Source organism: Sinocyclocheilus grahami, unplaced genomic scaffold (genome assembly GCF_001515645.1).
Source record: "Sinocyclocheilus grahami isolate Dianchi unplaced genomic scaffold, SAMN03320097.WGS_v1.1 scaffold1469.1, whole genome shotgun sequence".
Classification (NCBI taxonomy): Eukaryota; Metazoa; Chordata; class Actinopteri; order Cypriniformes; family Cyprinidae; genus Sinocyclocheilus; species Sinocyclocheilus grahami.
The window spans coordinates 110,500-131,189 of NW_015506648.1; the positions used below are offsets into that span (position 1 = coordinate 110,500).

The 20,690-nt window shown below is 35.9% G+C and overlaps 1 protein-coding gene across 1 annotated transcript in view; it reads right to left on the bottom strand.

Moving 5' to 3' along the window:
• map3k5 (mitogen-activated protein kinase kinase kinase 5) overlaps window positions 1-17,292 on the bottom strand; it is a 53,283-nt gene extending 35,991 nt beyond the window's left edge. The window contains exons 1-2 of the mRNA XM_016256747.1: window positions 16,302-17,292; window positions 5,155-5,294 (exon numbers count right to left, since the gene is read on the bottom strand). Coding sequence (XP_016112233.1) covers window positions 5,155-5,294; window positions 16,302-16,698 — 537 coding nt within the window. The 5' untranslated portion in view covers window positions 16,699-17,292. The remainder of the gene's footprint in view (window positions 1-5,154; window positions 5,295-16,301) is intronic.
• Between the last annotated feature and the right edge of the window lie 3,398 nt (window positions 17,293-20,690).

Consider the following 20,690-nt stretch of genomic DNA (forward strand, 5'->3'; position numbering starts at 1 on the left):
AATTAACAGTACCATGGGAAGAGGGGGGTGAAGAGGCTTATGAGAGGAAAAAGAACAAATATTCCGACCTGGCAGCTGAAGCATCCCAGAACGGCTGGAAGACTAGCATCTTCCCAGTAGAGGTGGGATGCAGGGGTTTTGTTGCAACATCTACCACCAGTTTGCTGAGAAAAATAGGGGTGAAGGGTCACTCTCTACAACAGGCCATCAAGTCCATATCAAGTGCTGCTGAAAAAAGCAGTAACTGGCTCTGGATCAAGCGTAAGGACCCCATCTGGGCAGCAAGGTAGAGACAGATGGTATGCGGTCAGGCTTAGGCCCGACTCAGGGAGAAGGACGCCCCTGCCATGCAGAGCCCATCAGGGATATAGAGGGTATAGCATGGAGGGGGGTGTACCTGGGACGCTGGGTACACCGTTGAGCCTTTTGGAGACGTTGTGGGCTTCAATCAATGAAACGTTGATGAAGCAGGGTGCCCACCTGATGACCCCAATGACATACCTTACCCTACTTTTTAACCAATCCACACCGATTGCTACTATCAAGAGTTTCCTACTAAAGGGATTGAAACATCTAGTTCATTTTAGCTTTACCTAACTATTTTAAAGTATAATAAAATAGAAAACTTTTATTTTAAATTGCAACAATATTTCACAATATTATTTTGTGAAATAATATTCAGTATTTTTATCAAATAGATACAGCCTTGATGAGCATAAGAAACTTCTTTAATAAACATTATTGATCCCAAACTTTTGAATGGCAGTGTTTTCTCCGGTAACCTAAAATGTACATCATTTAGTCATGGGTCAAATTAAATACAAATAGCACATTAAAGTTCAAAGTTACACACTTTTTTTGTGTGCGCGCTGTACAGCTCTGGTATAAAGAATGTTTTTGCTCAGGTGGCCAAAATGTCCGCCCAATAGACCAATTATAGGTTTGTAAACATTCAGGATGCGCGCGCATCATGTTTGCAGAAAACCCTGGAGAGATAGTCTTTACGGCTAGAGAATTACACGGATTATAAATTATATTGATTAGCATATTACAAGAGCTTGTCACCCAGCGATAAGCACTGTTATTCAACAAAATTGACGCTAGAGAGTGTGATAGTCTTACAGATCCGAAACAGGGGTGACGTTTTTGTGGGCGGAGCCTATCTGGTGGCAGAAAATTACGGTTTTCAAGCGGCAGTCTATGGAGCCATGGAATAAAATAATTTTAAAAAAGGTAAATTTGATTTTATATTTCAAAATTCTGACTTTATTCTCGCAATTCCGAGATTATATCTCACAATTCTATTAAGGGAAAAACAACTCGTCATTCTCTCTTTTCCCCTCGGCTCTTCTGGCTTTATTCCCTCAGATCTGACAAACTCACTATTTTTAAGTCGAGTTATAAAGTCCGAATTAGGAGATATAAACTTGCATTTGCGAGAAAAAAAGTCAGAATTGTGAGATAAAATAAATGTTATGTAAAAATGTTAATAGTAAGGTTTAAATAATATTTCATGCTGTAACTGTAGGGCTAATACAATACGTCCCCTATGAACAGCATATGTGAATATTATGTAGACCTATTGTTTAAATCGAATTTATGCTCTAAAAGTAGAGTAATTATAGCAGTTTTCATCCATAGTATGTCCATTTAGACGTCTGCGTTTAGCTCCAAATGGCGTCTTTGACGACGGTATTCTATAAAAATTATTTGCATTCCGATCTTGACATCAAAAATATTTTTTTCTTTTATTCCATGGATTTTACCCATTTCCCTCCACTTGTTCCCAGTGTTTTTCTGCAACCACTATGCGCGCGCAGCTGCAAGTGACGTAACTGTGACGTCTACTCTGAATTGGTCTATAGAGAAAAGTTTTGCTCAGCAAGAAAAAAAATTATAGGGAACATTGCCTGTATCTGAACATTCTGAATAACCGTGTGTGTGTGTGTGTGTGTGTGTGTTTGAGTGACCATGTTCAGAACACTATACTGGTTTCACTAATTCTTTAGTATGTTCTGTTTCTGTTGAGTATGCAAGGTGCATTTTGCTCAATTTGGCCTTCCATTTCCACTGACAACAATAAATCAAAAGTGATAACTATAACTTGAAGTACCTTTTTCTTGTCCGATTATGTTATGGAACTGTTAAAAGTCATTTTTTATTTAAAAATATTTTCTCCTATTCCAGAAAAACAAAAAGTTAGCCACTGCTTGGTTGACATCCTTAAGAGTGAAAACACTATGACGTTTTCAAATGAATGCTCATTCTGCATTTCCGTTCGTAGCTGCTTTTTTTAAATTTAAGATTAAGTGGGTATGCTGAATTAAACATGCACTGTAATAACATCACACTATTACAACAATGTAGCATGCTACTGGTAAAAACACGTATCTATGCATATTGTAGAGTGTTTTCTGAAACTGTGCAATTCTGTGTGCGTGTGTTAGCCAAGCACCATCCTCCACTAAATTCTGCCTAGTAATAAAACCTCTGCCTTAAAGAGCTCATCTAAATATATCTCATATTATGCAATTTACTCCCCACTCACCTGGCATAATTCCATTTAGTAATGTAAAGTAATAATAGAGGTGTGTGACCTTGCCAGGAGGATCTCCATGACAATAATGCCTGCATACAATTAACTGTGGTAATAAAAACCTACAGTTGATCATTGTGATGAAACTGTTGGATGTCCAAGCGATCCACTGCAAATAATGTGGGTTGTATTAATAATTTGTGTCCATCCAATAAATGTGTAAGCACCCTTTTGCTCACAACACCGAGCGTTCCTTGTACACCGAGCCCAATGCACATTTGAATTAGAATGTGTGTAAATCTATAATACTATAAATGTAGCCTATGTGCAACACACCATGATGCAGTTGCTTACTTTGATTTTGCCAAGCAAGACATGGATCTTTATCAACATCCTATCAACTAATCAGATTTTAGGGTTAGATTTTATGGCACTCAATCAGTTCCTGGCTCTTATTCAGTCCAAATGTTTTTGGACTTGGCACCATTTATCGGCCTAGATGCATGAAGTTTGTTTATAATGGCTGTCACCTCACACCAAAGCTATTTGTTTATCTACACATATCCACATAATTGACATTCTTGGATCAATATCAACAAAGTGTTGTGTTGTTGGTTGCTCTTGCTGTTATATTAAGCGATCCACTGCAAATAATGTGGGTTGTATTAATAATTTGTGTCCATCCAATAAATGTGTAAGCACCCTTTTGCTCACAACACTGAGCGTTCCTTGTACTAGCCCAATACACATTTGAATTAGAATGTGTGTAAATCTATAATACTATAAATGTAGCCTATGTGCAACACACCATGATGCAGTTGCTTACTTTGATTTTGCCAAGCAAGACATGGATCTTTATCAACATCCTATCAACTAATCAGATTTTAGGGTTAGATTTTATGGCACTCAATCAGTTCCTGGCTCTTATTCAGTCCAAATGTTTTTGGACTTGGCACCATTTATCGGCCTAGATGCATGAAGTTTGTTTATAATGGCTGTCACCTCACACCAAAGCTATTTGTTTATCTACACATATCCACATAATTGACATTCTTGGATCAATATCAACAAAGTGTTGTGTTGTTGGTTGCTCTTGCTGTTATATGCTATATGTAGTATAAAGCAGCGTTTTCTATAAGACTGATATGTGTAGAGTCTCACACTCAGGTGCTACAAAATCGGACTTGCATTATTTCTCCTCAACAATATTTTACAAAAGTGCTTTCCACTACTTGAAGCATAGGAAGCATTGGGGATGAAATTAGTGTATTTGTACTTTTAGAATGTTGTTTCTGATCCAGGAAAATGTCCTACTTGGCCAAACCATGGTCACCTGATGCAGCAATACACTACCAGTCAAAGGTTTGGACACAGTTAACACAACTTATATTTTTCATTATATTAGTAACCTTTTGATAGAAAAGGCATTTAAAGGTTTACATTTAGTTTTGTAGACAGATATAAATAATGTCTACATACCTGTATGACTTTGCAAAACTACTTATTACGTATATTTTTTTAATTCAAAAATGTTGTTTACAAATGCTGATAGTAAGGGAACGCATCAACAGGTGTTGAGCATACATTTGAACGGTTTATTCCAGAACGCAGCTCATGATGAGAATGTCAAGAGTAAGCAGATCTGGAATCTAAAGACTGGATTTAAACAATATTTGGTGATCATTGGGGCTGGGCGATGAACAATATCATATTGAGATTGCGATACAATTTATATGGACAAAGATGATAAGCTCTGGACATTTTTAATCAATATGGATTAATCTAACACAGCAGGAATAAACATGACAACAACCATTCAGTGCATGTGGCTAGTAAGTCTGCATGTCTTTGTGTGAATGAGTAAAGGCAGTTTTGTCTACAACACAAACTCAAACACGTGACGCTCACAATGATTTTAACATCTGTGCCTCAATATATGAATAGATGATCACATGAACTTCAACTCCAGAGCTGCCACTTTACCAGCTTTTCACCGTTTCATTCGAGAAAAACTATGGTCACTCACACACAGAAACTCTGTAGGCCTTCCCTACAGCCAAAAGTTTGGATTAACTTGAAGAAATTATGACACATGGAATACAGTACTACTGTGTACTAAAATGTACTTCTCACAGTGATAATAAGTTTTGTTGTAAATTAATATATTTTCATTTAATTACATTTTAAAAGATTGATCAAACTGTTAAAACTTCATTAACTCGTTTCATTAGACACCATACTTGATGATACATTTGTATTCAATCATAAAATTAAGAAAGTGAATGGAAAAAAACTAAATGGATTTCAGCGGGCCCTAAATGAAAAGGTTTCTTATTCTGTGGAGTTTAACAAGTTCTGTTTACATTCATTCTCAAGGTCTTTGCGGAAAGCTAAAGGCAATGTGAAAGCATATCCTCCCCCCATCCAAAGGTAAATGAATATAGTGCTAAATAATGATATTGTATCACATGGGAAAAATATATTGTGATATAGTTTGGCCATATTTTGGTCTCTACGTTTCAGAATGGAAGATTATGAAGTAAGATGCTGAAAAAAATCTCTTTTATTTTAAATTTGACTCTGGACTCTGGTGACACTGAGACAAAAGACTTCCTGACCTGAAGAGAGTGCAGCGAGTCGGAGTTGAGATCACAGTAAAGAATGATGTTGTTGACCATGCTGAAACTCTCTCGCACACCCAAGTGATAGAAGAGAGAGGGCTGTCGAAATGCATCCGTCAGTTCAACCACTGCAATATCTGTGAACAGAGACAGAGAGTGTTCACATTTTTTTGAAACCCAGACCTGATAGACTAACAGACAGACACGGACAGTTTGCTGAATGTTTGTGTGTGGGGGTTATTTTCTATCGGGCCCGTCCCTATAGTTGAGTTCAACACCCTTTAACACCGCATTTAAATATCAGCAGGAAGTCAGTTCCTCTGTTTGCATGCATCTGTGCCAGAGCTGTTGTTTCAGTTAACCCAAAGGAAACAGACATGACAGAGAAAACGAACACAGCAACATACATTCCTAAGCAGAAGGACATGTAGGGTGCATGAACCTCCCGAGTTTTTGTGTCTTCTTGTTCAAATAAATCTTAACAGTGAAAGATGTCGGATCTTGGAGTTTGGATTTGTTGGAACTTCTTCATTCTTCATGCTTTATAGATACATCACAAATATATGTGAAAATCGATTTGCATATACAAATTAAAATAGAGGATATGAAGACAATTTGAATCTACTGGGGAAACAAAATTATCTTTAAAAGGTATCTTAACCTGCTCTTTGATCGTAACAGTAAAGGGACAGTGCGATGTATCCAGGTTAGGGCTCATACTAGCAAAACTTGAGGGTACATATCATACATATTTAAATATTATTATCCTTTCTTCGTCCTCCAGTGCACAAATTCGCTGGATTCCAATGAACACATAAACGCTGACTTCAGTGGCCTCCACGTTTACCGCCATATGACAGTGAGCCGTTTTTGTTATTGTTTTTGCATATGCGAGTCAGTTCAGGACCGTGATCAGTTCACACTTGAATCTGATATTGGCCACATTTAAAAAAATTATGTTAACGGTGTGGAGGGCAAAACTGATCCAAGCAGAATTGAGAAGCGTAAACATTGCTTTAGTAGCAAGTGTCTAGTTAAAGTAGCTACATATCCACAAGCAGAACTGTATGTTGCCTCTAAACAATATATGTGTAATATAGACAGTCAGAAATTCTCAAAAAGACACTATAAGATATGTAAACTGTAAAATATGTCCATAACCAAGCGATAACCAAGTGGACAATTTGTCAGAGTTGTACCACTGGAAGTAGTGGTTGACCAATAAGGGTTTTTCAGTGGCCAATGCAAATATTGACATTTAGAATGCAGGGCGGTCTAAGGGTGATACAATGACTCATTACAAATGAATGCAAAATTATTATACATAGCATTTACTCAAATACTTAAATATAAAAAAAATAGAACTGTTTACAAACCATTGACAAAGCTGGCAGGAGATTTTGAAATGAACAAAGTGGACCGGCACACACTTGTGTTAATCGATGTGGTGGTTATCAGACAATGCTAATCATCTCAAGATGGATACCAGTGGATATCAGTAGATCATCATGAATTATATTTCTCAAGTTATACAACTTTTCAGTGCTGCATTTCAATAATAAGGTGATGTGTACAATAGAGCTTATAGTCAACTAATGTAAAGCTAATGATTCATGTTTCAAGGGTTGATCAATGCAAGTGAGTTCATTTGTTAAATACATCTAAAATAACAAACAGGTTGTGTAAAAGTGTATTAAAAAAAGTTTATGATGCCGCCTTAAAGATCAATGATTTATGATTATGAAAAAAGTTAAAAAATGTATTAAATTATACGCAGCCACTGGATTTTGTTAGGCCATTAGTTGTATATTTGTCCGGTTTTGTCTTCTTCCATATTTTGTATCCAATTAAAAAAAAAAAAAAAAACCCACGTCATGCCAAACCTGTATGACTTTCTTCCATGCCCCACAAAATAAGTACGACGGCATTAGTTCATCATCCATTTGCAAATTATGGAAAACAGGTGAAATTAATGTGAAAGGTTTTCGAGGTTGTCTTTCACTAACAATCTGATGACCTGAACATCGGCCTTTTATGTTCCATGGAAAAAGAAAGTCCTACAGGTTTGGAACCTGTTAAAATGACAGTGATGATCATTTCCAGCTGTGAATACAACATCTAGCATTCCAATTCGCAAAAGGAATTCTGAATCAGATTTCATACATGCAAATGTAGTTTTGAATTCTCCCACATAAATCTGTTACAGTTCTGTGCACGTACAGCTGCTGCAATGACATGACTTTGTTCAAAGAGCACTAATCACATCAGTGGGAAATGTCATGTGAGGTAGGGTTGAGCTAATATGGTTAACTAGTCATCCAACAAATGACTTGTTGATTAGTGAATCCAATATTTAACTGGTTTTAAGATACACAACTTTAGTGCATATGTGATTTTGTGCCACTGTGTGTTGGACCCTTTCTAATAAGCACAGATAGTTTTGGGCAGTCCGTTAATTATTCGAATAGGCCTATCTGTTAGCTACCCTCTAGAAGGATTTAGTATGAATTTATTCCTAAGAAATGTGTCTGATTGGAGTCTATTGGACAAGCCACAGCCTTATTATTCAGGGGTTTCTTAAGACTGACTTGTCGAGTATGAACATTTGTAGCGTTGCAACATTCCTATAATTACAGGAAGCTGAAAAAAATGAAAGCTTGATTTAAATGCAAGCAAGATTTAGGTGGTTAACAGACGCATATAGCAACAACAATGATCCTCTGATAATGTTGCTACATAACTAACTAACATATACCCAAAATACAAGGACAACAAGCAATGGGTAATTATTAGCAAGAAAGAATTCAAGATATTTAATTAACTGAAATCAATGTGAAACTTAAAGTACATGACTGTTAAAGAGGTACACAAAAGCCTTGAATGAGTCTTAGTTGAGTTTCAGTGTTAGGTTTTGAGTGTTAGTTTGTTTAAACAAAGAGGATTGATGTTGCTCCCAGACAGGCAGAAATCCATCATGCTGACAAGCCAGATTGTATTGGCCAAACTGGGCTGCACAATATGATTACTAAATGCAATAGGGTATCCAAAGTTACAAAGTTTTGAGCAGAAATGATGCTGTGGGGGATGCAAGTGTGGACCATTCAATATCTTGAACTGTACTGAAAGCTGGAATAGGGCTAAACAATTAATCAAAATTGGCTTAATGATTTGATTTGGCTTAATGCGATTACTGAAATCGCAAAGGTTGAGATTTTTTATTAAATGAATATATGCACAGAGTCAGTAGTAAATGCTGCTCGATCTCTGCAAGCGCTTGAGTTTGAGTCAGGTGACGCACATTATATTTACTTGAAAATTAATGTCACCATTTTTTTTTGTGTCTTTTGCAGCTTCTCGTACATAACCTGGTGTAGTCATGAGGTGCTAGTTCACATTTAAAAAATGCTTCTACAAACAGAGTTTCAGCTGCAGATATGGTCTTGTTTAGGGATCTGTGTCTTTGTGCATACAGACATCTGACTGCCGAGTAGTGCTTGTTTTTTTCAGCAATAGTGTGCACCCTTCATTTACAGAGAAAAGAAGGTCAGGGAAAAATCTGTAGATGGAAAAATCTCCATACAAGTTCTTTGTGCATTTTTCTACTTGTTACTTTGCACTTTTTGTTAGAAAATGTTTATTTACTATTTATTCAGGTTTTAAAGGTATCTAATATTTTGATACTTAATTTCCATGATCTAAATATTCTTAACAATTAAAAGTTTGTTGTCATTTGGAAGTGTGTAGGCCTTCTTGCATTATTATGCTGTTACATTATGATTATATATTCAGTGGCATAAAATAGTCTTTAAAATTACAATAATATAGCTTATCTCAATTATTTCTGGGGCAATATATCCCACAACAAAAAGTCGTTATCGTGACAGGCCTATCTCCAGCCAAAATACCCATTCTGATGATGTAATTTGTGTTGGCAAACAGAAAGTATTCATAAATATTGCTGGAAGACATTTGGGACCCATGCATAACAGAAACAAAGAGACAAGCTATGCAAGCATGGCAGAAAGCATCAGAACAGTAGAATGAAATGCTTATTTTTCAACATCTGCTTCCACTGTCATTTTTCAGCAATATTATTAAAACTAAGTTAATGATACAGAATAATACTAAAAACATCAATATAGTTAATTAAGGATTAATATAAATGCGTAAAATATGTACAGTATATGCATAAATCTATTCATATAATTTTAAAAAAATGAAAGAAAAAAGATAGTAAGAAACTATCGTTATAGTATGAGATTTGCTTTTAGTAATTGACCAAGTACCAAGCAATTTAAAGTACACTACAACTCTTTCATTTTCGATAATTATGCTTCCTATAAAATGCTGTTAAATGAATGTGGTTCAAAACAAAATTTGTGGTGAACATCTGTCATTTATTGTTGATTACCACAGTCAATCATTTTGACTCATTCATCAGGTTGTAAAAACAAAGGATAAACGTCTGTGGAGTAATGCACTTACAGTGGAATTCTAAGAGGTGGAGAGATGTGAATGTGATCAGTAATTAGTAAAGGAATTAGAATTTACAGAAAATACAGACACAATACAGAAATGAATTAATAAATTGTAACTTGTCCAAAACTCTCATGCATCTCTAGGCTGACTGCTAGTCTGCTGGAAACCACATCCCACTGAACCGTTACTATCTACTGTTGTTCTTGTAATATCTTTTCCAAATATGCATCATGGGAAATTTACCCACTTTTGGCTGTCAGTGGGTTTTATTTTCCAACCAATGCTCACATACCATTGGTCATTTGGTCTAAAAATGTATCCATTGTATTGGCTTTGAATTTTTATTACAACAGTGTATTAATTTACTAGTATTATTCCAGTATTTAGTATTATAATATTAGTATTATATATTTTAGTATTATTCTGTATCATTAACTTAGTTTTGTTTTGTTTACTGTGTGAAGACGTGCTGATATCGCGTTTGGTCTCATTCTGTATCGCGTATCTTGTCAGTGTCTGCGCTTGCTTGGCCATTTGTTGTAAAAAAAAAAAAAAGTTTAATTTAGTATTTTGTTAGACGGGTATAAAAAAAGCTTAGTTTACTGCGACAGTGGTCGCGTGAAGGCCTCCTCGGGTGAAGACCGAAGAGTGTAAAGACCATCGACTCTACCGTGCGACTCCACCGGGCAGGGACACCGGCAAAGGATAAGTATTGCTTTTTATTTCTCCTCTTTCCTGTTACTTGTTTCACTTCTGTTTCAGTTTTTATAACCATTTCTTACTATGCGTCAGTAAGTTGTTGTTTTTTTAGCATGTGTGTTTGGCTCAGTGTTATTTTTAGGATTACTGATAAACTACTGCCATTTGATTTGTATTATTTGTATTTATTTATTTATTTTAATTTTAGTTAAATTATGTCTGTCTAGGTCTTTTACTAAGTTTTAGTTTTATTTGAGTTATTTTAATACTTCAACAAACTACATGGACATGAAATAATATATATAAATGTGTATGTATATATATATATATATGTATGTGTGTACGGTTGTTAATACACATATATAGTTGTTTTTTTGGTGTTTGGCTTAGTGTTATGTTAGAATCATTATTATACTCTTATACCTTTTGTTCTTTAATATTTTAAATTGTTTTTAGCTTTATTTTTTGTTTTTCATTTAAATGTTAAGTTTTGAAATTTTGTTGTATGCATTTGTCATTTTTATTTTATTTATTTATTTTTAAAATGTGTATAAGTAGTATTTATAAAGTTTTAGCTTTTAGTTTTGGATCTGTTTTTAGTTGTTTTAATACTACAATTGATCGCTTTTGTTGTCCTCATTTGTAAGTCTCTTTGGATAAATGCGTCTGCTAAATGACTAAATAAATAAAATAAATAAAGAGTGAAGGTGAAAAAACTACTATGAAATCTCAGAGTCATTTGGTGCATTTAGACTGAATAATTAAAGGAATCACTCAAGCGCTGATATTTTTAGACTGCTGAACAAGAATATGAACTGAAAACCATTCAGCAAGAGTTAGCGGGGCCTCATCAAACGGAACAGGAATGTGCCATTAACTGAGTTCAGCGGTGTGCAAGAAATGAGAACGACACCTGAAACCAAATCTCTCTACAGCTACTAAGCATCTTGATAACATATTTCTAATAACAAGTTTCCCAATATACTCCCCTTTGACTGTTTGGATGAACAGGTCGTTCCTGTTATACTACCTTTTAGATAGTTCCTATACTAGTGCAATTAATCCAGCGAATTGTTAAGGCCTACCTATAGTTGACGTTTCACATTAAGCAATAATGAATATAGGCCTAAAAACAACACAGCTCACCTGTAAGGAACTAGGTCATGTCTAATTTTCACAACTTTTTTCAGGCATTTTTTAGTTCTCTGGAAATTTGCAGAAAAACTTTTCTTTTAGGGGTGGCACGGTACCATTTTTTTCAGAAGCGATCCCGATCCGATACCAAAAGTTCTGAGTATCGGACAATACCGATCCGATATCAGCACCGTTTTTTTTTTTTTTTTTTCCTTCTATACCTCAGTGTGTGTTGACCTGATCATCACTCTTTTGTGTGTTACACACAATCTACTAAATATAGACAACTTCATTATAAAGAAAAATATCAAATTCAAAAATATATAATCATAATCTATGAGAAAAATACTATTATAAACTAGGATAGTAGATAATTCAGCAGCAACCTTTACTCTACAAAAATGATGAGTTCACAATAATTTTGTAAAATCTAAACATTTAGAGAAAAAACATGATTTAGTGGGGGAAAAAATAAAAGTAAATAGATGTAATCTGGTAAAATGTTACACATTGCTCTTTGTATTGTAATATACATGAATGAAAAACAAGTAAATATAATTATATGCAATAAATTAAATGCATCTCTTTTACATTTATAGCACAGTAATGAGGCAGCAACATATGCCATTAACTGAGTTCAGCGGTGTGCAAGAAATGAGAACGACACCTGAAACCAAATCTCTCTACAGCTACTAAGCATCTTGATAACATATTTCTAATAACAAGTTTCCCAATATACTCCCCTTTGACTGTTTGGATGAACAGGTCGTTCCTGTTATACTACCTTTTAGATAGTTCCTATACTAGTGCAATTAATCCAGCGAATTGTTAAGGCCTACCTATAGTTGACGTTTCACATTAAGCAATAATGAATATAGGCCTAAAAACAACACAGCTCACCTGTAAGGAACTAGGTCATGTCTAATTTTCACAACTTTTTTCAGGCATTTTTTAGTTCTCTGGAAATTTGCAGAAAAACTTTTCTTTTAGGGGTGGCACGGTACCATTTTTTTCAGAAGCGATCCCGATCCGATACCAAAAGTTCTGAGTATCGGACAATACCGATACCGATCCGATACAGCGCAGTTTTTTTTATTTCTGTACCTCAGTGTGTGTTGACCTGATCATCACTCTTTTGTGTGTTACACACAATCTACTAAATATAGACAACTTCATTATAAAGAAAAATATCAAATTCAAAAATATATAATCATAATCTATGAGAAAAATACTATTATAAACTAGGATAGTAGATAATTCAGCAGCAACCTTTACTCTACAAAAATGATGAGTTCACAATAATTTTGTAAAATCTAAACATTTAGAGAAAAAACATGATTTAGTGGGGGAAAAAATAAAAGTAAATAGATGTAATCTGGTAAAATGTTACACATTGCTCTTTGTATTGTAATATACATGAATGAAAAACAAGTAAATATAATTATATGCAATAAATTAAATGCATCTCTTTTACATTTATAGCACAGTAATGAGGCAGCAACATAGGATAGATAAGACAGAACAAGAAAGGCTATTAACAATCTTTCATTGCGCAAATGTATTATAACATGAAAGGCTCCATTATGGAGCGGTACAAAGCGCTTATGCGCATCCCATGCATAGAATGATGCGCTTGAAGCAACACAGAGTCGCAGCGCTCCGCATAGAAAAGTTCAAAGCACAAAGGGAAGAGACATTGATGCGTAGTGTATTATATCTGTGCCATAGTTTATTGAGCCTTTTCTTTTAACAGCTTTAAATTTTAGTTATTGTGCACGTGAAGAACAATTCATAGTGCTCTCTACTCCAGTGTAGTGCTCTCTAACAGACACCCGGTAGAAAGTAACATGATTCAGAATTAGCACTAAACTCCGGCAAGATAGAGTACTTTTATGCAAAACCACTGATTTTTATCTAACATTACAGTTCAAGTATAATAATAGGAACATTGTATCATCCTAGAGAGAGTTCCATCGTCTTGACTGTCGTAACCGAATGCTGAATGAAGGATTACAGACAGCCGCAGCGGAGGGAACTTGAATTTAACGACTTAAATATTCATCTGTACCTCACATTCAACTATGGAACGGTCTCAGAACACTTGAAATATAATGCACGGAAACCTTATGGTGCTTTATAATGTATTTGTGCCTTTTCGTGGGGCTTAACAATAACACAGAATACTAGTATACGCACAATATCGGATTTGGACAGCATAAAGTGGCAGTATCGGAGCGATACCGATAATGAATATCGGATTGGCGCACCCCTAGTTTCTTTGGCTGAAAGTTTGATACCCAGATAAACAACATACTGTACGTTGAGTAGGCACTTCTGAATAACTGTTAATAAGTACGTTCTACACAGCATATATATAATCTGGATGAACTACATTCATCATCTTGTTATTGTCCTTGTGATAATCAGGCTTGCAAATTGCAAACAGGCCAGTGTTTCATCTAATGCTTGACATTATTTTGAGATTATCGCATGAGCTGATTGTCGATTTATCAAGGTTATTCCTCACATTTTCTTTTGTAAAAAATTGTTTACTCAAAATGCACTAAGAAGTATGCAGTACATTATACAATACAGAACAGATGCATCAAGTCACTGCAATTCACAACTCCTCTCCCGTGGCCTCATGGGATAGTAAAGTGCCACTGGATGTGCACTTTGCAACAACACTCTGGTTTTACGAATATTATGAATTTTGACAAAAAAAATGTACCACTGTTCCTTTGCAGCCTATGTGTCCTCATATACTCTGTTGATGGTACAGCACAGCACAAAACTCTTCAACCAGCACAAAATCAGACTAACTCTATCACCGCACAACTTTCAAACCAAAAAAAAAAAAAGATATCTGATGACCAGCCCTTGCAGAGATAACCATAATATGCAAGAGAAATGTAGGCATTCTTGTAATCAGATGCAAAAAAACTTTTGATAAGATTGCGTTCCACAACAACCCATTATTCCTTTAAAAACTCCCAGAGTACAAATACCATCCTACGCATCCACAGTTTAAACATGTTTAAGCCTTTTAAAAATGCTACAAGTAGATAAAACAATCAGGCTAAAATGATGTACTGTATGCATTCATCAACACAGTCAAATGTGTAAAATAATAATAAAGCGATGTGCCTATAAACCAAAAAGGCATCTTAAAATATGCAAATGACAACAAACACGTTTACAGCATGCATTTTTATGCATGGTGGTGACAGCAGAATAGTTATAAAAAAATTTCCCATTCCATTAAACAAAAAAAAATGATGCTGTTAGGATTTGCAGTCATTTAAGTGCAGGTTTGGCAAGCTCAAAAAGCTTACCGAAGTGCACAAAACTGGATAAGGTTACACCAGAATATCTAAAGCAATCAAGAGTCCACAACTATAGACATAGTCCAAGTTTATGAAACTTGGACAAGCTACAAAACCCTTAAACAAATGACTAAGAATTTGAGGGCTCCAGCTAAGTACTGACGACATAACATCTCAGCATCCAAAATAACACAGCGACTTAGCAAGAGATGTGCGAGGTTACCACAGGAAACAGACGTTTTCTCTGCAACCCATCTTGAGTTTTTTTAAACCTAAAGACCACATGGATTCTGAAAGACCAGCATTCTGAGATGAATAGGACAAAACTATGGTGAAACATAGAATTCTGTGCAGAGAAAGCAAAGCACACATCAAAGCCTCATCACAAATGATGGAGGGAGAACAGTGCTGTGGGCCAAGCTCCAGGCACTAACAAAAAGAGTCTGTCTCTGATATAAAGTCCTAAAGAAACTAGGTCGCATAAAATGACAATCGTCCAAAGCACAAGATTAAATCTTTAAGAGAAGAGGCATTCTTCTTTTTAGAGATAGAAAGTTAAACTCCAAATCTTAAAAGTAATAATAAATAAATCTCATTAAAAGTAACCACTGATTAACGAATGATAATCACTCCATTTTACCTCAATACTATCCTTTCACTTATTTTAGTTATTTGTTAATTTTACGGATGTTATTTGGTCATTTCAGGGATTCTCACTAGCTGCAAATGGGTAGTTGACAAATATACCGTAAATGTGTCCTATGGTGTGACGGCAAACATTTAGAAAAGAAAAAAAAACTAACAATGAAGATAAATCTCTCTTATGCTACTTGTGTATTATAAACAAGAAATTAATTATTAATAATGATTAACTATTGTTTTCTAAATTTTGCTGTTACGGTATACATGTCAACAACCCAAACACCTGCAACATTTGCAAAATGATTCAATCAAACTACCTCAAATTGAGTGTTTTGTCACTGCATGCGATGGCCTCATGGATAAGGACAGTTTTGTAATGCATAATAACCAACAGGTGTCCAGGGAATTGACTATTACACATTGTAAGGACATGCGTAGAGCTCCGATTATAGTGATATGGTGATTTTTTTAAACATTTGAACAAGACTGTGCCTCTCTGGTTTTGCTGCAGCTCAACACTTTACATTCATTTTCAAGCTACCACACAAAACTTCATTTCCATTCAAGTTTGCATGCCTCTAAATGCCAGTCCTTTCTCGTGGAAACGAGGTTAAAGACACTGCACTCCACTCTGGGTTGTGTGCATGTGGTATTGATGGTATCGGTCTCCCATTCCATTCTGAGAACTTTCCTGGAAAAAGGTAAGAAACCAAATGGAAAGAAACCAAACAGACGATAAAGGGCCGTGTCTACCGAGCACGTGGGTTGTCAACAAACTGTTCAAAGCAATATTTGTGCCCATTCAGCGAATGACATTCACATTCATTTGCAGGACATTCCCAAAACTTCTGTCAGTAGACTTACCTGCATTGTAAAAATGATCAAGAACTGACGTTTCACCAAAGTCCAGCTTCCCAAAGGGGACTATGTCTAGTTTAAACCCCACAATGTCACAAGCATCCTTCAGACACTGTAAAGCCATGTTCTCCGGGCTGAGAGGTTGGCTCGTTTCAGAGTTCCTCACATAGGCCACTTGCACGGCTCGGCTCTTACATTTACCCGTGGTCAACAAGTTCCCACTGTCTGAGGGCAAACTGATCACCCCAGGGTTGGCGCTCTTACAGCTGGAGGGGTCCTGCCAGAAGGTCCCAGCACCAGGGTTCACGCTGCCACTGGATTCTCCATTACTCCCTCCCATCATGTCTAGGGGTTGGCAGAGAGAGGGTACGGAAAGAGAAATGGCCTCCGGAATGGAATTCATTTTTTCATCAGTTTGTTAAATGACCCCAACCCCAACAGTACAGCTTCTCAACCAGCACACTGCATAGCTGCCATTCCTGGTAGCTCTACTAGTGGCACCAAACCAGCAAATAACACTGACGTGATGTCGTCAACAATGTAACCAACAATGAAGACGATTATGGTTTCATTTTTAGATCAAAATGTAAAAATCCGCTTAGCAGCATATATAGGTCTGGACGAGGAAAAAAATGGCAAGAATTGAATAACTGCATAGATCACGCACACGCTCGTCACGACTCGAAGAAACGATATCACACTCCAGAAAATGCATCCATGTCCTGAAACAAAAGCGTTTCAGAAGAACTTATTTATCGGAGCGCATGTATAGTCGTTTCTGAAGTAACGACAGCGCAGCTCTGTGGATCGCTGAACTCCGCGTGCGTCGTGTCGAGCCGTTTCACTATGAGCCATCAAACGCGTTTTCTCAGTCCTGTCGTTCCTGTTTATGTCATTGTGTCTATGTCATTAAATTGCGAAATCGATCTCGGCTGAAGCGCGTTTGTCTGCTGGACCCTGCCCTATTTCTATTATTATCTTCAACACAACTCACACTCACGGGGTGGAGTAGCACTCCGAACTTACAGGAAATGCATTGACGAAACCTACTATAGAAAAGGCTCAAGTCATGAATATTAAACACGTAACGTAGAACTCACTCAGTTGGCCGCTGTAAAGCAGACCTTGGGCCTCTCACAGTACCCACAACTGCGGTCTTTGCGTTTTTTAAATGATTTATTTATTGGCAACTACACAGCAAATACAAAAAATACAAAATAATAATAATAATACCAACAACAACCACTGTAATGATACATTTAAATAAAACATTAATCAGAAAGAGCTTGCCAACAAAGAATTTTTCTTGGTGACAGAAGCTTACAGTACACACTGCTTGACAAGTGACAAATACAAATAAGTGAGTAAAAATAAATATGTAAAAATAGACAAAGAGATAGCATATTGTATGTAAAGTGCTATAAGCAAATTATGCAAGGGAATGTGGGTAGATGTAAGATATATTAAGTCACTAACGTACGTATAATAAATATAAGTATTGACAGTTGGGTATTGCACAGTGGGGAGAACATTTTACTGTTCAATAAATTAACAGATAACACAGAAATACTTTGTTGTTTGTTTGCCTTGATGTTCCTTGCACCCTCTGAAGCGTCATGATACTGAAAAAGCTCACACTTCAAGTGTGGTATTTGCGCTTGACCTCTTGTCTACTTTATTGTCTATACTCTTGTCTATACTTATTTGGCCCAAGTGTTCAAAATGGGCATGCAGACTACAAGTGTGTGTAGAAACTTTGATTAGCCAATGGGACAAATCTGTAGTGTTATTTACAGAGCTTCATTTACACATTTTCATTTTCAGTATTATAATTTAATTTTAAATAAACGTCTAAATGTCTGTAGTAGTTTGTGTCACAGAACACATAATTTATTAATTGTGGTGCTTCGAATTAAGTGCAAAAAAATCAGTTGCAAATGTTTTACAAAATAAACATACTCATCTCTGCGCCAATACACTGAGCAACACTTTACATTTTACTATAATATTATAATGTATGTAATATCTAATTAATTTAACTTACACTGGAAATGTCTTAATATCTTGCACTATCGGGCTACGTGAGTTCCAGAATATGATGAATGATGGTATACACACTTAGTCTCAAAAGAAGTGGTATTAAAGATAGCATGGATTTAGTGTGTTTTAGACAGGAACAGAGCTTTGGCTTTTTTCAGGCTTGGGACAGTCTTGCACACTTCCTTCCTGTTGCATGCGTGCACTGTCCAGTGTCCGAGACTCCAAGTGTGGGTATTGGGACAGGCCCCTTGGTAAATTGCTCGCATAAAATTCAAGGCATTAATGTTTGCCTACAAAACCACCACTGGCTCTGCACCCCTTTACCTAAATTCATTACTTCAGAGTTATGTGCCTCTAGAAGCTTGCGCTCTGCAAGTGAACGATGCATTATTGTGCCATCTCAAAGAGGCACAAAATCACTTTCACAGACTTTTACATTAACTGTTCCCTCCTGGTGGAATGACCTGCCCAACTCAATCCAAGCAGCTTCAATCCGAGTCCTTAGCCATCTTCAATAAACGACTAAAAACACATCTGTTCCATCTTTATTTGACCCTCTAATTCACTTTCTATTCTATTTAAATTTTACTTGATTTAAAAATTTTGAAAATTACTTTACTTTTTTTATAAAAAAAAACACACTAGCTTTCTATTTTTTCTATTCTATCTACTTGTTTTTCTTTGTGTGTATATGTGTGTATATATATTGTAACAACTCGCGGTTGTTCAATTGAACGTGGGCTGTCTGGAGCTAAACTAGGCTACTAGAGTGTTACTGAGCTAACGGCTAGCGGGGCGCTAGCATCTATGGCTATGCAATGCGGCTTTTACACTTGGCTGATGGAGAGTGAGAACTATGGAAGGCCAAAATTGTCAAAAACATGTGAAATTTTACACATCAACAATGCGTCAAATACATGTATTTTTACGCGTTAGATACGTGTTGTTTGCGTGTGAAAAAATCAGCAGGTATTTCATGTGTATTTAACGCATATTTCACGTGTATATCGCATATATCTTGAATACGTGAAATACGCGTTAAAAATCTATTTGAACGGGTCAGTGTCATTGGCTGCTGAAAACTTGGGTCAAACCATTTCTGTGAGCTTAAGGGGGCTTACCATTCATAGACTAGAACAGTGTTTCCCAACCAGAGTGCCGTCTGTCGAGAGCAGGGGTGCCGTGTAAAAAAATTTTTTTTAAATATTTTTAAATTGCTAAAATGTTCAGAAAAGCATCTATTACATAATATCAATTTCTGATGTCGCCAATAATTAGAGATGCACCGAAATTTCAGCTGCCGAAAATTTGTTCACCGCTCAGTCTTTTACTTTCCCGTGGTGTGACGCTCTGCGTATTATCCACTCTATGTGTGTGCGCTCCGCTCAGACGCTCCACTCGTATACCGGTCATGCGAATCGGAACAGCAAAGTCCACTCAAACATTGAGCCGACAGGAAACATGGATGTAGTACAGTATTGTTTCTGTCTGCAATAGCCCTACTGTGTTGTAACATGGTGCGGTATATGAGCAACTCTGGTAACGCTGCCCTCTCATTCATTGATCTGCTAACTGCATGTTATGCTCACGTGTTCTGATAATAATAGCTTTCTAGGACTAAACATTATTTGGATAATTGGTAAAAAAAAATAAAAAAGTTAAATATCTTAACCCTACTGTTAGACCTACCTGACAAAACTAAAAAGCAATGTATTTAATTCGAAGGCCTGTCGTTATGTTTTATTTGTGCTATCATGATTAATTTCTTTATTTGTTCTTATTTTATTACTGACTGTTTACTTGCCATTTTTTATTCGATTCAAAGTTTGAAATCAAGCTATCTCGTGCTACTGCACCAAAATGACCAAGCTGTAAAATAAAAAAAAACACAGAGTGAGCAAAAATTTGTGAGATAGCTAGTTATAATGCTAATTAAATAATAAAAATAATAAAAAAAAGCCTTCATTAAAATCTGTCATATAAATTGGTCTCTTCATTAGAAATTAGCCTGCTGATTGCCACCATTGATGGACAACATTTTTAATAATATTAAAAATATCTGTTTGACATTATATTCTGCAGTTCTTCCCTGTTGTACCGAATATCAACACTTTTCAAATCATCATATCGAAATGAGAAATTCAAATATGACAATTAATTTTGTAGGGTGCCACAAGTTTGTTAAAATTTCCAAAGGGTGCCGCGACTAAAAAAAGGTTGGGAAACACTGGACTAGAATACCACCATTTAACATTCTATAGATCAGCTTATTCAGCCTTTTTATTTTTGTCCTTTTTTGACTTTTTGATATTATATTAGAAATAAAATTGCCTCGTTTTTCTCCACGTATGCCTT